Genomic DNA, 16633 nt, shown 5'->3' with positions numbered 1-16633 from the left:
AGCCACACACCGTTTATATTCTATTAACCACTGAAACCATAATGGGTCCGTGTTGAAACCGATCGCGGAGGATTAGTTCTGGCCTATTTTAGTTTAGCTGCGATAAAATATATATTTTTTAATTAAAGCTTATTAAATCTTCGGGTTCCTCGGGCCTGACGGAGAAGCCCTAAAAAGGTTTTTTTGGGGGGGCAGAAGATGAGTTAATATCATTTCTACCATGCAGTGGTACACTTCTATCAGACTCTTGTCCCTGCTGTAGCCTATAAAAATGTCTCCCACCTTGTCTATCATACGCCTGGCCTCCTCCTCCTCTGGGTTTCTGTTCTCCAGTTCGATGGTGTAAGTCCCCTTGTCGCTTCGGTCATCCTCCGCCTCTCCCCTGGTTGTCGCTGCTCCGTTCCCCTCGACCGAGGCCTCGTCGATGGGACTGGCAAGTGACTGGCTGGTAGGGCTGCCTGTCTGGAACCCCGTGCTGGCCGAACTCTGGCCGATGCTCTGGTCTTCGGATCTCTGCTTGAGGAGCACGCGGGCGGCGTTGGGAGCGCCTGCAGCCACGCACGCTGATATTGGCACCGGACCCTTACCTACAAAGAACCCAGGCAAGATACAAGTCAGAAGAAAGAAAGGAAAGGCAGCTGCTATCTATGTAATCCCTTTTTCTTAAATTACTTAAAATAGTGTTCTAAGTCTATAGGGAAGAAATACTTGAACTGCACCTGACTCAAAAAAGCAGACAGTGCTCGTGTTTGAATACAAAAAATGTATGCAGCTTTTGTCCAATTCTGCTGAGTCTACACTTTTGCCAATCACAAACAGCTGTACTGTACTTAATACAGAACAGAAGAGAATAAAATAGGAGCATTAATTTCACCACTTTACACCTTATTGTCCCCCAGGGCTCTGTCCATGGCCCCCTCCTTTTCCCACCTACACCAAATCTCTTTGCCAAAAACAGCATACTGTAGATCTATTTTCACTGAATGTTTTATGACATGCCCCAAAAAACGCCTCGCATTTGCGAGGCGTTGTGAGCATGTAGATCTGCTATTTTCTCAATGTTCGCGTCTTGCTTACTTAATATTTGACAGTTTGGCCAGTTTAGTATTGAAAGTCCTTAAATTATCACTTTATAAATGTGCAGATACCATGTATACACTTATACTGTGTGTTGGTTTGTTTACCATTGAGTGAGAAAAAAATGACATTAAGCTAATCATCTGGGGACCCCACAAAATAATTTGGGGACCCCACTTGGGATCCCAACCCCAAGTTTGAGAACCCCTGACCTAGATCCATGTCTTTGATTGAGCCGAGAGAGAAACGCTCCCATTCGGGGCGTGGTTTACCTGGCTCTGCGCTGCTGATGGTGGCCGAGGTGGAGATGCTGAACACCTTGGGGTGAGCGGGGGGCTGGGGGCACAGCGCCTCCCCGCCAGGGCCTCCCCCCAGCAGGGGAGCCGTCTGGCAGAAGGAGTACGAGCGGCGCTTGCGTCCTGGGTTCTCCTCGTCGATGAACTCGATCATGAAGGCCGTGCGAGGTCCTCCCGTGGGCCGGGCCCCGGCTACCGTACCGTTCGCCCCTCCCCCTCCTCCTCCTCCTCCCCCACCCGCTGCCTGGATGTGTGCAGCCCTCAGGCGCTCCTCCAGCGCGTGGCGGCGACCGGCAAAGCGCAGGCCCACTCCGTTCTCCGAGTCGCTCTGCGTGCCGTCCTCATGCTTGCTGCCTGTTGGGGCACAGACAAAGAGAAAGCACTGCAGTAAGTATGCACCCTATACTGGACAGGACTGCAGTGGTTCTCAAAACGTTTTCAAGTCAAATAGATATCTGAAAGGGTTTAGATTTGTGTTAACATTTTTTGAGAATACAGAAGATAGCTGTTATAGAAGCTCGCAGCGCGGAATGAAGTAGCCAACATATAAATGGATGAAGTGATTCAAATCATTGTGATGCTATATTAACTACTTTTGAGAATATCACACATACATTTTAATGAGCAATATAAAAAAAATCAATATCATGTCAAAATGTCTTATTTTCATTCTGTCTTTCAACAGTGTAAAGGAAATTAAATGAAACAAAATCATATACATATACACTAAATTACTAATACGTCTAAATTATGGAAATGCCCTTTGACAAAAGGGACAAAATAGCAATAACATAGCAAGCATCTGCCCCCAGATGACAAGACAATCAATCACAAACAATACAACATCGCCAGCTAAAATTTTATGGCAGGTGATATTTTCCACATCTAGTATATCCTGACAAGACCCTTAACAGAAGAAAGAGCAGCGGCACCACATTTCAGCTTCAATCTTGACAAAGACAAATGGTCCCATAAAGACCACCTTTGAGGGCAAAGACAAGAAAGAATAGCACACGAAATTAACTCTAACTTCTCCACTGAGAACTTAATCATAACCACTTTCAACATGGCATCACAATATTGGGCATGTCATTACAGATGAGAATTTCAAACGTTACCAACAATAATAGCTGAAATAGCCAATCTACACGCTCGCAATGTGTTGTTGTGCAGTTTCACCACACAACACACATGACAAAGTATAACATGGAGCTTAAATGGTTAATTCTCCACTTCAAAATGGCTCCTAAATAGGGCAACCAACCACCTTACCTTCCTGCCGTGGCTTTCTCCTGTCCCTACGCACCCCTCTCTCTGAGCCCAACTAGCGTGCCGCGTTGGCGCGTTGCTGTGTGCAGACTGTGTGCCACACTAATCCAGACGTGCCACCACAATGTGATCAACCCTGCCTACTTCACTGGCAGATAGAGACAGAGAAAGAGGGAGAGAGAGAGAGAGAGAGAGAAGGATGGAGGGAGGGAGGGAGAGGAAGCAGCAGGGGAGAATAGGGGGGGTTGGCGATGGATGGAGGGGTGGAAGCAGAGAGAAATGGGGTAAAGCTGACAGGGTGAGTGGGGTGTGAGCTGGAGGGAGTAGGAAATGGCAGGGTGGGGGTTGGTGGAGAAGTAAGGAGAGAGAGACTTGGTGGAGGAGGAGGGGTTGGTACTCAGGATGTGGCACACGCTGCTAGAGATGACAGCCAGGCAGTCACATTAACCCATTATTAAGACCAGAGGCCCGATTCCACAAATGCCTTCCAGATCAGTAGGCTAGTTCTCAAACTTTGTTGTAATTCAAAATGATTCAAGATTTTTCAAAAATATCAGATATCAGACAAGCCCGCAGCGCGGCCCGAAGTGATGCACTGTGAGCTTGTAGATCTGCTATTTTTGAATAGCCAACGTTAAAATCTAAAAATGACACAGATGAGATCGTGAGAGCATTTGTGTCCGTTTGTAAACTCTCAGGGGTTAAATATCTGCTGAAGGATTTCACAGTGAAGGGTCACACTGTCAGTCAGTCAATAAGGCAAATGGTCAGTAAGTCACTAGAGGCTTCGGAGGTAGCCGACTGCAGGAGGGGAGATTATAGCTACACTGTTGTGACTTTAGATGAGCCAGCGGACACTGGCCCTTTACAAGGCTGCAATTCATGATGCAACTGCCTATTCCCTTCCGTTCTGTCTTTTTATTAAATATATAACACTTATGAAGAATATATACCATTGCCAAGAATGTGCTATTTAGATATTTTCTATAGTAGGCGACAGTATACCATCCTTGGAGAATGAGACAAATAGCAGCACTCCGGCACTGTCCTAGTTCACGGCTGTACCTGCAGCATGTTGCACAGCAGTCTTTTAGCTTATAGTGATAGCTAGAATATTCAAATGTACATCCAGATGTTATAATATGAAGTCCAAGTCAGGGGTCTTCAAAGTTAAGTTTCTATCCCTCACAGATGTGCAGGACCCCCTGTAGTAACTCCGAGGACCCCCGAGGGGTTCCGGACCCCCTCCCCTGTTGAAGACCCTTGGTCCAAGTGGAAGAATCCTAACCTATTGCCTTACCTGAACCATCTCTAACCTATCGCCTGCCCTTAACACAACCATTTCTTACCTAATGTCTAAACCTGACCAACCACCTTTTCTAACTTTATACCTAAACCTGACCATCTGGTCTAGTGGATACAGCACTTCTAGGATCCACACTTACAGTACGCTGTGTGCGAGCCACTGCTGTCATGCACTACTGTGCACCTACTGTACTAAAGCTGAGACTCAGGGCTTAAGAGGTAAAGGAGAGAGAGAGAGAGAGGGAGAGAGAGAGAAAGAGAGAGACAGAGACAGAGAGAGAGAGAGAGAGAGAGAGAGACACACACACACACACACACACACACACACACACACACACACACACACACACACACACACACACACACACACACACACACACACACACAGAGAGAGAGAGAGGCAGAGCTGTCATGCTGTGTCCTTCAGACAAAGAGGCCGTTAGGTCAGAGGAGAACAGAGGGGTCTGTGAATGTCCAGCGCTCTGCCCCACTAGCCCCACCATGACTCACACTGGACACACACACACACACACACACACACACACACACACACACACACTCACACACACACACACACACACAGTCATGAAAATACTGTATCCATGCATGCACGTCCTGTGGCAAAGCACACACTCCAGTACACAAGCATCAGCATACTACAGACACAACAAGCACCTGCTTGCACACATGCCTGCACACACATGCTGCACACACACAATCCCTCTCTCCCTCTCTCTCTCTCTCTCTCTCTCTCTCCCTCTCTCTCTCTGACCCTTAATGAATATGCAATATTAAATTATGCATGAATGTTAAACGAGGCACAATAGATTAAGGTCACAATACAATCTGTCTGACAAGAATCTTGCAGCAATTTATCCTACGGCAATCTAGGAACACACCCTCACACCTCTCAGAACCATGTCGTTCTGTCAGGGAGAATGCAAGAAATGACTATATCTATACTGACTGACTAGCTGTAATTACAATTACCGTTAGTATTTGTATGAACACACATAAATACACAGCCAGACCCTGACACAATGACAGTAACAAGAACTCGCTCACCGGAAAAATTAAGATTTAAGTGTTGGTCACCTCTGTCTCTATCTCTCTCTCTCTCTCTCTCTCTCTCTCTCTCTCTCTCTCTCTCTCTCTCTCTCTCCCTCTCTGTCTCTGTCTCTGTCTCTCTCTCTCTACTGCTCCGACACACCCAATGTGCATCTCACACACCTTTTTTCACACACGCTGCATTCCTCACCCGCAAATCATCATCGCTGAGCACATCTCAAACACACAGAGCGCCACACATACACTGACGCATGCCTCACACATACACTCTGCCGAATCACATGCATGCTCATCTCCTCGCACTCATCGCATGCACACGCACACGCACGCACACACACACACACACACACACACACACACACACACACACACACACACACACACACACACACACACACACACACACTTACTGTCCGTCCTACTGTACGTGTAGCAATTCCAGCGCTTTGCCTCGTCTCTATTTCCCTCCTCTTGCATCTCTCTCTCTCTCTCTTCACTCCTGACAGCCTTTGTTACTATAACAACTATCTGACCAATACCTCTCCTCCTCTCTCTTCCTTCCCTACCTCCCTTTCTGCTTTCTGCAGTCTCCTTTCTTGCCTTTATTCCTGTTGATTTTCTCTCTTTCTCTTACTGTAAAGTCTGATTCTGATTGTACTGTCAGCAAGGGCAATGCTGTAGCCTGCACTCCACACTACACTAAAGTCCAGTCTCTCTCTCTCTGCTTCCCTCCATCTCTCCTCCCCGATGTGCTTTTCTGGCTTATCAGGACAATTCTCACTGCAGCTACAATGCATATCACTGAATAAGCTCTCTCTTTCTCAAGCCATACACCTCGCCCCTTTCTCTCTCTCTCTCTCCCCCTCTCTTCCTCGATTCTTTTTCCTCCTCCTACTCACCCAGTGCACACCTGTCTTTTCTTCCCTCCCTCCCTCCCTTCCTCTGTGCAGCTCTTGGTAGAGTGAACCCTCGCCAAAACTACTGTTCCATTACCAACCCTTCTGGCCATTCTGTGGTTTCCATCTCTTCTTCAGCCACTGAGAGATCCAGTTCATGGTGTCCAGAGTTACAACAGTAGCTCAACACTGCTAATGAGCCACACCTAAGATGTGGAAAGACTGCATTGTCCGTCAGTCAGTAAGTCAATCTGTCAGCCACACATTATACACTTGATAGGCAGTCATTCCCATCCATTAGGCCGGTCATCAGGTCCGCAAGCCAGTCACACACAGCTGACACACATGAAGCAGTAAGTCCAACTAATGAATTGGCTTCCCTCCCTTTCACTGCCACCTCATAGATTTCCATTTTCATCAACTGCAGCTGCACAAACACGGACACACAGGCACGCACAGACACACACACACACACACACACACACACACACACACACACACACACACACACACACACACACACACACACACACACACACACACACACACACACACAAGCGCGCTCATGGCCCCTGTCATCATAAATTGTCCCCTATTTCATTAATGAACCTCCTAGCCTCACCTCACTCCACTTTCTCCCTCAGTCATCCATACTACCTGCAGCATGTATTCCCCACCTATAGCCCAGCACCTACTGTAGCCCATAGGAGCTCCTGGCAGGAGTAGCCTGCTCAGCACTTGGCAGCTCTACCAGGCACACACAGTAAAGGGAACAATGAGGAACAGAGAAGCATGCATGTATTTAAAGCAGCTTGCTTCAGAGACCAGCCGTACCCCAGGGGCACCTAAAACCACAGCAATGTTGATTTATCCCAATCAAATCTGCGTCTCTCCGTCACTTCATGGTGTCTCCATCCATGCCCACAAAATGGCCATTGATATTTACTTGTTCAATTATTGACTTCTTAATCAGTAGTAATCACACTTTCAAGATTTTTTAAAAAGGATAAAAAATGGCAGATGTACAGCGCTTGGGTGGCACAGTGGTAAAGTCCCTGCCTACCACTACGGAGGTGGTGGGTTCTAATCCGTGGTGAATCCGGCTTTGTCGAGCGTCTGTGTAAACACAATTGGCCTGTGTTCGGTGAGGGAAGCCGCAAGCTTGTATATTATCTGCAATTTCTTTTAAAGCCAACACAAAAATCTAACATGACACAGATGCTTTCCTGCTTTTAATGGGTTAAGAAGACCATTTTAAATAATAACAGCTCGAATGAAAGGACCAATTTCACCAGTGAAAATAAACAACATTAAAACTTGAGAATATAAAGTAAGTCTGCGTGACCTGGTATATTTAACTGCATTTCAGTCTTTTTAAGGCATGGAAATGAGAAAACAACTGAAGACAATTCATGACTTTCTGTAGGAACCCTGAATATTAAGTGTGCTCTCAGCTAAGCCTCGCAACTGGCTGTCAGAGCGGTAGAGGAGGGGATCGGGTTTAAATGGTCCCGTCTGCAAACTGCTTAATCCTCCGGCTCAGCTAATGCTGCTAAATTGACTGGCTACTCACAAAGAAACGGCTACTCAGGTACAAGAAATGGAAGGGTGGGACGGACTGAAATATTGCAATGATGAAGTGTCTTTCCACCACAATGTGATGCTACTTGTGATCCAATGAGCCACGAGAGAGCAACAGACTGAGTCACAGGAGGGTAACAGCGCCGCAGAGAGTGTAAACAAGAGCCTTTTTACTGTATCAGTTTACAGCAGCGTGCGTTTGTGAGAGATAAAAGGGTAGAGGACAAAAGAGGAAGAACAGAAACAGTTAGAGAAGTGGAGAGAAATGATGAGAAGATGACTTTGTGGATGGAAAGATGAGTGGATGGAGAGAGAGACTGTCAGATTTTCTTCTTTTTTAAGATTTATTTTTGTGCTTTTTTAACGCCTTTATTGACAGGACAGTAGGCTGACAGGAAATGGGCAGAGAGAGAGAGAGAGATGGGTAGTGACACGCAGCAAAGGCTGCCGGGATCAGGAGTCAAACCCGCAACACGCTGTCAGGCTACACTGAGCCTAGATGTCTGGGCCGCTAGGCCAGCAGTCCATAGCCTGGCTTGGCCAGACTATATACTAATGCAGCTAACTAACTGCAGTATATATATCCCCACCTTGTTTTAACATGGCTGGCTGTGCTAGGCTAAGTAGTCCAGGCCTATCTATCAGATTCTGACACAGATTAATATCACTGAGTACATAATTCCATCTGGTTCTGTGATTTTCACCCAGCCACCTCTGTGAAAATTACCAAGTGAATTACAAGCAGTTTTCTGTCAAATTCAGGGGGACTGATAAATGTACAGCAATGTCTGGATTTTGTGAATTAACACTACCGGATACTGTAGTTGAAATTGGGAACATGATGAAATGACTTGTCTTGTTAATAATTATATCTCAGACGTCTTTCGGGATCTGATCCTGTCCGTGTGGGGCTAAGGACAATGGAGCCAGGGAGACACAGAGAGTGAGAGAAGACAGAATAAATGAAGAAGGTAGGGCATGCACATCCGTGGCCCAGAGTCTGCACACTGGTGATGCTGACAAAGCTCTGATGAACAGCAGGGCTTCAGTATCACCAGTCTCTAGAGAATAAATGACCTCACCTTTGAGCCTCTTGAGGTGGACAGGCACGTCGCTCTTGATGCTCTTACTGTCCTCCTCCGCGGACTCGCTGCGCACCAGCGTAGGGTCGTTCTGGGCCAGCCAGTCGGCCACCTTGCTCTCCGAGGCCATCATGGCGGCCTGCAGCGTGGTCAGGTCCCTCCCGCCGCCGCCGCTGCCGCCCGCTCCGCTCTTCTTGGAGCGCGGACGGTGCTGGTCGGCCGTGAACTTGGACACGTGGTCCTTGATGGTGACCTTCCCAGGCGACGTGTTGTCGAACTCTATGGTGAAGGAGGCGTGTCCTTGAAAGATGAAAGACTCAGGTTATTTGTCAGGTGCTCGCCATGCATGCAAATGCTTTTTAGTAGACAAGGTTTTCACACCATTGGCAAATTTGTGTGTCGTTATCGCTTGCCAGCTTGTGTCGTTCAATGGGTTCAATTTGTTTGCCGCTAACATAAACTTTCCTTATGCCATGACACTGTTGAGAGGACGTGAAAATCGTATCTGACATGCACCAATGTGTTCTGGATCTTGAGAGATTACTTGCAGCGGCACTGGAAAATCTTCCACGTAAAAGGTACTGACATTTTTGAGCGGTGGTTACACCGTCTCCTATACGTGGCCGTGTGTGTATGCGTGTGTGTGTGCGTGTGTGCGTGTGTGTGTGTCTGTATGTAGCCTGCAGGCCTGCAGTACCTTTTATGACCACACATGTTAAGGGAGGGGCGCTGTTGTTCAGGCCAGGCCAGACCAGGCACACACACACACACGCACACACACACACACACACACACACACACAGGGGGGAAGGGGGGGGGGGGGGGGGAGGGGTAAACCACCGCTCAGTTCACACGGGTGTGATTTTTCCATATCATAGCAGAGCTTTTCCTACGCCTATGAGTGCGACCTCTCAACGCAGAGTGCCTAGATAAAAGTGAGATGTCAGGATTTTCACATGTCCTCAAAACGGAGCGATAAGATTCAGGTTAAAACACTGCGTTCACCTGTAGCGGAGTTAGCATTAGCGCCAGTGCCCTCCGTGTCCTTAGTGGGGATCTCGTGGATGCCGTTGCTGGCCACCGGGCCTTCTTTGGTGGGGATCTCAAAGTACTCTTGGCCTGTGGATGCATGGAGGCTGTCCTCCTTGGCTTTCTCTCCTCGCCGTGCCTCTCTGCCGTCTACAACCACAAAACAGGGAGAGAGAGTATTCAACAATCGGAATATTCACCTCAATAAAAACATTTAAAAATACAGCGAAGGTATTTCATATTTGTTTTTGGAATAAAGAATAAAGATTATACTCTGCACATGAGTAGAAATGTGCCATCGGTACTTATACATTAGTGTTCTTTCAGCAGCAACCGATGATAAAGGACTTGACCTAGTTACGTTTAACTTATCTAACTTACTGGTAAATACACAGACAAGCCAGTATGTATGTAGGGCATTCCATGAAGGAGTCATCTATTAGCTTATTAAGATGTCAATGTCACTGAGAGAGCGGACAATGGGGATCATTATCTAAACACTAAGGTGAAAGGTCAAGCTCGGGGCCCCATATAGGCCAATTTAATCAGTGTCTCCTTTGAGACTGTCTCGCCATTTTTCAAAATAAGTGTCTCAATTTGAATGGCAGCGGACACCAATCTAAACTACAACCAAAGGACACAACACATGATCATTGTGTATCTCTATTTATTTCCATCACAAACACACAAAAACACATTAATGCACACTATTATACAACTATACACAAGCATCCACACACGCACACGCACGCATGCATGCATGTAGTCAGTCACTCGCGATGAAAGCTGCTGGTGCAGCGGTCTAAAATCTGCTCTGGGCATTTTGCTAATAAACAATATGGACCATTTATTTTCTCATCTGTTCTCGTTAACAAAACAGGGCCTCTGTGAAACCAGGACTTGATAAATGATACTGTTTAGAAATTAGAGGAACCAGCTGCTCACATTTAGGAGGGGGAAAAAAAATCAAGACACGTGAGGCATAAGGTGAAAAGAATCACTAAACAAAAAGAAACTGAATACTGCATAGCAGTTACCGGGATATTGGTGCTTTTTCTTTCTGTGCAGAGAGAGACATAAATGTTGCTCATAATAATATGAATGGAAACTGTGACCTTGCAGGATCTTGCTGGAAACTGACTCTGAGCGACGGGCGGCCTCGGTACATGCTCATCCTCACTTTAAGGTTATGTGCTGAGCTGCTGACGCTGTCCTAAAACTTCTCTTTGGACTCATGTTTGAAACACGATAAGCTCTCGCCAGCCTAAGCCACTCTGCAAGTCTGGGAAGATTTACAAGCACGGTTGTGAACAGAGTGGTGATATGGACACTCAAAGTCAAAATAAATGAAAAGAAATATATTGCGAGTGAGGTTTAAGAACTGAAACCAATGTAACACACTGCACTGAGTGCAAACACTGATAGAAAGATATTTCAGTTATACTCATTGATCTGTATTATATTAATACCATGTGTTTTCTATTGTCTATATTAACAATTCTACATGTAACCATAATTTCTTCCCTTAACTGACGACATTTTGAATTGAGGCAGTTCCTATTTCTGATAATGCATGACACTGTGCATTTCTAACAACTTCCACTGACGTTACTATGAATCATATGATATGTCTGGGAAGAACCCGGTTGAAATACAGCCACTGTATGTGACAAAAAGTACTGTTCCTTGCAAAAGCACGTCATGACTCATGATGAATGCCTTCAAAACGGTCTAAATAAAACAGAAAAAAAAACATTAACTTTTAACTTTACATGAGCACCTCTCTGCTTTTAGTTTAATTTATGTTTCTGCACTATATTAGCATTAACATTTACACTCTTACCCTGACTGTCTGAAAGTGCAAGATTAGAGTAAGTCAAAGTGGCATGAACTCTAGTCAACAAAGAAAAGGATAAACGGTCAAGAAAATAGAGTGCCAAGAAGCTAAGAAGGTAACCAATAGCCCGTGAGAATAACAAGCAGTGAAACTAGCTAACGGTTAAAGTATTACATAATTAATGACACTGAACGATGCAGGACCATACAGTCAGCATGCTACAGACCACATATGGCTTCAGTGAGGACTGTTTGAACACCAAACTACATATTTCTTACTTATGCATCTCAACGTGTCTGTCCAGTGTCCACATTGTGACATTACAACTACAAAGCTAAAGAGAACCGACCGGTGAATGAACATATTGTCTCAAAGGGCCACACAGGTAGACAAGCAAAAACATAAAATACGCTGACGTGTGAGTGAAACACTTCACTGTCAGATTTCCATCAAACTAAAAGACTTAAAACAATTAGTACAATTATCAAACAGGGAATTTATAGAGGTACTTACAGCACTAAAGATAGGCTAATGACTCTTCCGGTGCAGAGAGAGTAGTAGACACTAGACAGTGTGTGAGTGCTGTGTGTTCATGTGTATCTGTGTGTGAGGTGGGGGGGGGGGGGGGGGGTTGGGTGTAACCCAATAGGCTTGAGTGACAATACAGAGAGAGGGGGGTGGAAGGGGGGGGGGGGGGGGGTCCAACAACACAGCCTATTCACTGGGAAGGGGAGAGGGATGCACTTGAAACGTGTACGCACACACACACACACACACACACACACACACACACACGCACACACACACACACACACACACACACACACACACACACACACACACACACACACACACACACACACACACACACACACCCATGCGCACGTACACACAAAGGCTTTGCCGCCAGTTGAACCTCTCTTTCACTACCACTTGCCTTCTGCTTTTTAGCAATTTGTTAAAGCAGATACTGTATGCAAAACAAAAACAAGCAGAACAAGAACTTCTTTGGATGTTATTAGACCAGCGTTACTCAATCTGCGGCCCGTGGGACGCATGTGGCCCTTGCTACATGTAATGGTCATACCAATAAAATATATTTTGTCTACTTTCAGTGTGGACAAATGTCATTTTTCAGTTTCTCTCCAAAACCACTAGAAAACAATTTGTGTCTTTTTTTATACAGTACAATACTTTTTGGAGCTGTGTGGAACACAAGCTCCCTATACGTGGCCGTGTGTGTGGGTCTGTCTGTCTCCGTCCGTCCGTCCGTCCGTCCGTGTAGCCTAAACTTCGGCGCGTAACTAGTGTCGCACCATTTACGCCACTCGCGCAATATATACATCAAAATGTGCGGCTCGGCCGGGAATGGTGTTCTATTACCTTTCGTTCCGATCCGCCTTACCATGCCGACGTAATCGGCAAAAAACGACGCTTAATTGTCCCCATTGACTTATAATGGGACAATGCAAGAAATCACATTCAAGTATTTTTCTCTCGTAAACCATAGGAGCTACAGTTTCAAACCTCGGAGAGGAGATTCATAATGATTTTAAGAATGAATCGAAAAATAATTACATCACTCGGCCTCATGGTGGCGCTATAACGGCCCACTTTACGTTTTGCCCCGTAACTCTTGAACCGTAGATCGGAAAATTAAAATTCTTTTTTCCCTGAATTCCTTGGGTCAAGACGCATCTCCCCATATAGGCCACGCCCATTTGCGCCAGGATAGATTTTCCGCCATCTTGAATTTTCTCCAAAACACACTTTTTGCTCCTTTTCCTACATATTTTCTTCAAATGTCACAAAAATCGGTACACATGATCCTGGGTGACCAGAGAGGTGCTGTTGAGTCTAGCCTTCCCTGAGCATCAACTGCAATACACACACACACACACACACACACACACACACACACACACACACACACACACACACACACACACAGCTCCACTTCGAACAGAGGTTCGATTTTTTGCTATTTTGTTTGTTCCAAAAGAAGATACATCATTTCATCATTAACCCATTTAGGCCTAACCTATAGTTAGGCCTAAATCAGAATTTATCCTACAAAAACAAATATGTTGCTACATACTGTACATGTACTGTAAGCCCCTCCCATACACTAAAATGTGTACCCGGCCTGAATGGGTTAATCATCATTCCATGACAATCTTTTTTGTTCAATGACAATGAGGTTTGGCCTTATAGATGTAAATGTGGATGTTTTCTTTTGACTACTTGTGTGGTGTGTTACAAAGTCATTGTCTAAACGTCCCAAATAGGTCCGTCATTTTTAGCTTGTGGCCCTTAGACTTTTTGTATTTCTGGGTGGCCCCTGAGCCATCTTAAGTTGAGTAGCTGCGATTCCACCAAATTGACACATTAACACCAACTAGGTAGTACTCACCCACTTCTATTACCGAAGTTCTCAACCCCATTTGAACAAATTATAACGAAAAGTATAATAAATTATCAGTGTTACTCCAATCTCACAAACATCGCCAAAGATGTTGTTGATTCTCCACCGCCAGCACGCAATCCACTGCCGATGTCACAACATGGGTCAACACAGAGAAATGGGCTAAATGGTATATCTTATGCCACCAGCATCAAGAACAAGCGCGACTGTCTGCCCGGGAGATTATTCCATAGTGCTGCTCGTGTGTTCATCCCAGACTGAAATAGATTTGAAGAAAGCTTTAGCCTGGTGTTTTTGGTTGTCTGTGGTCTACCGTACCTCCCCCATCAATCCATCCATCCCTTACTAGACCAGACTACTCAATGTGTCATATTATGGTCCAGCTGAAATTCTGCCTGATCTCTAATCCTGTTATTCCTGCACAGCACCCTACTGATAGTTAATGGGATCACCCAGACCCACAGTCACAATACACATGCGCGCGCATTCGTGCGCAGACTGCGCACACACAAACACGCAAACACGCACAATATCCTTTGTGTGCACACAAACGTATACATATAGACACACTCATACAGTAGGCACATACAAACACAAACCTTTGTCTGCACGTGGACAGAGTACTCATACAAGCATTACACACAAGCGTGCACACAAGCGTGCACGCATGCACTCACACACACACACACACACACACACACACACACACACACACACACACACACACACACACACACACACACACACACACACACACACACACACACGCACACAAACAGACAGAGAGTCCGTTTGGCCATTACCCCCAGCACAAACAAGAGCAGATAAACTAAGCTAGATGGCTTTAAGATCCAAGCTTCATTACAATGCTTAAAGAAAATAAAACTCAGCCTGGTCTAATATGTCACACTGTGTGGAGACAGCTACTTAAGCACTACTTAAGCACCCTTAAAACAACATGACAAATAGAACCTATATATTTTCTGACTATTGTGTCTCAGACCATCACCCACTGAAACATACACAGTAGACTCCACAATGTTAATTTACCTCAGAAAGAGCACAAATGGAAGCAAATAGACCCGTTGACAACACACCTTCAGCACCTGGTCATTTTTCATGACCCTGAAGCAAGCCAAACCATTGTAAATACAGTTCAAATTAACTGTATGACCTGTTACATGAAAGGTCAAGTTGTTATTCACTCTGTTGCTGAACAGTGAGGTTTTGAAGATGAAGAGTAACTGTTGTAGATACAGTAGCTGACATGCGGTGTGTGGAAGCATTTGGACTTTAGACTGGGGGCTGGGGCGCTGTACCCAATTGCTCAGGGACACATTGATGAACAAAATGGTTGCAGTGAGGAAAGCGCTTTGGGACATGTCCATTTGTGCAAGTGACGATCAATCCAACAAATAGCCTACATCGCTCTAACACTCCTATGTTTAGTATTTTGTATTACAATGAGGCTACAGAGACAGCACATGAACTATTACTAAAACAGTCATCATATCATTACTAGATGGTTTCATCCAAAAACTCATGTTGCTTTAGAAGCCGTAGATGTTGTGACACATCTGGTTGGCTGTTGGCATGTTAGTTATAATACGTTTCACATAATGTAATATCGATAGCAGAGGTGGAGCCAGTTCTATTGAAACCAGTGCTGGCTGACTTAAGCCCTTTGCACACAGGACAGTTGCGTTTTTTTCGTTTGCGGCATGAATAAAACGCATTGGATTTGGTGTGCAAGGCTGTGCGGAATCGGCGCTGCGGATCCAAAAAGGAGTCATAAAAGGAGTGATGAGTTTTTTACCGCATGCAACAAGACGCACGAATCGAACTGGGTTCGATCGAGAAAAAAACGCACGGCCGCAGCCACTCGTCGCACGGCTAATTCGGAGCCGGTGTGCATGAGGTCATAGAGAATCATTGTTTTCTTTTCAAAAAATTATATTGTCCGTTTTATCCGTGCGGTTAAACGCGCCTGTGTGCAAAGGGCTTTACTGTGACCTTTGTCACATAAAGGATTCAACAAATCAAAAGAAGAACTATCACATGTTGTTTCCTCATCCTTTACTTTTCGATGTGTGTATTATATTCTTTCTCTAGGCAGGCCTATCTAAAGAGCAGAGTCAGCGAGAGCACAGACTGAGCGTGCGAGCGGTGACACTGACCGTATATGACTGTTCCTTCTTCCCATAGCCTTGTTGGAACACAGTAAAATCCCCAGTGTAAATGTATCAATGTGTAACGGTGTGAGTGTTAAAGTGTAACCAATAGGCCCTTACAGGTTACATTTATACACTGTTAGGTGTAAAAAAAAAAATATATATTTACAATATCTGACAATGTGACCGTGTATCCAGGTTGTGTTAGAGCATTGACTGTTTGAAACCGTCTCTCACCTGCTGCAGAGCTGTCGTGTTTTTTGCTGGACGTCTTGGTTTCCTGTTTGAAAGAGTTCTCATCGTCTGCATCTCCGTCCCCCCACCAGGACGGCTGACCGTAGAGGGGCGTCCCGCGGTGCACCGCTGCTATGTCCCCTGACACACACATAGATAACAAAATTTACTTTTTAAAATGTTGACAAATACATTCCATGTAATCGGTGTGTGTGTGTGTGTGTGTGTGTGTGTGTGTGTGTGTGTGTGTGTGTGTGTGTGTGTGTGTGTGTGTGTGTGTGTGTATTTGTGTGTGTGTATTTGTGTGTGTGTAAGTATGTATTTGTGTGTGTTCATTTCATTCCCTTTTCTGGGAGCTCTGGT

At 45.3% G+C, this 16633-nt stretch overlaps 1 protein-coding gene across 2 annotated transcripts in view; it reads right to left on the bottom strand.

Annotated features, from left to right (window-relative positions):
• cep170aa (centrosomal protein 170Aa) overlaps positions 1-16633 on the bottom strand; it is a gene marked incomplete at its 5' end in the record, with an annotated part of 58047 nt that overhangs the window by 20267 nt on the left and 21147 nt on the right. The window contains 5 exons of one of the 2 annotated variants that reach the window (XM_080741169.1): positions 283-587; positions 1350-1727; positions 8575-8874; positions 9580-9753; positions 16274-16411. In XM_080741169.1, coding sequence (XP_080597295.1) covers positions 283-587; positions 1350-1727; positions 8575-8874; positions 9580-9753; positions 16274-16411 — 1295 coding nt within the window. Of the gene's footprint in view, positions 1-282; positions 588-1349; positions 1728-8574; positions 8875-9579; positions 9754-13853; positions 14216-16273; positions 16412-16633 lie in introns of those variants that run through there. The other variant, XM_080741168.1, reaches the window with a different exon arrangement.

The sequence above is a fragment of the Nannobrachium achirus genome, assembly GCF_963921795.1.
Source record: "Nannobrachium achirus genome assembly, chromosome: 13".
NCBI classification, from domain to species: domain Eukaryota; kingdom Metazoa; phylum Chordata; class Actinopteri; order Myctophiformes; family Myctophidae; genus Nannobrachium; species Nannobrachium achirus.
Note: the sequence above shows the minus strand (reverse complement) of the source record. Positions and strands in the feature narration are given on the sequence as shown.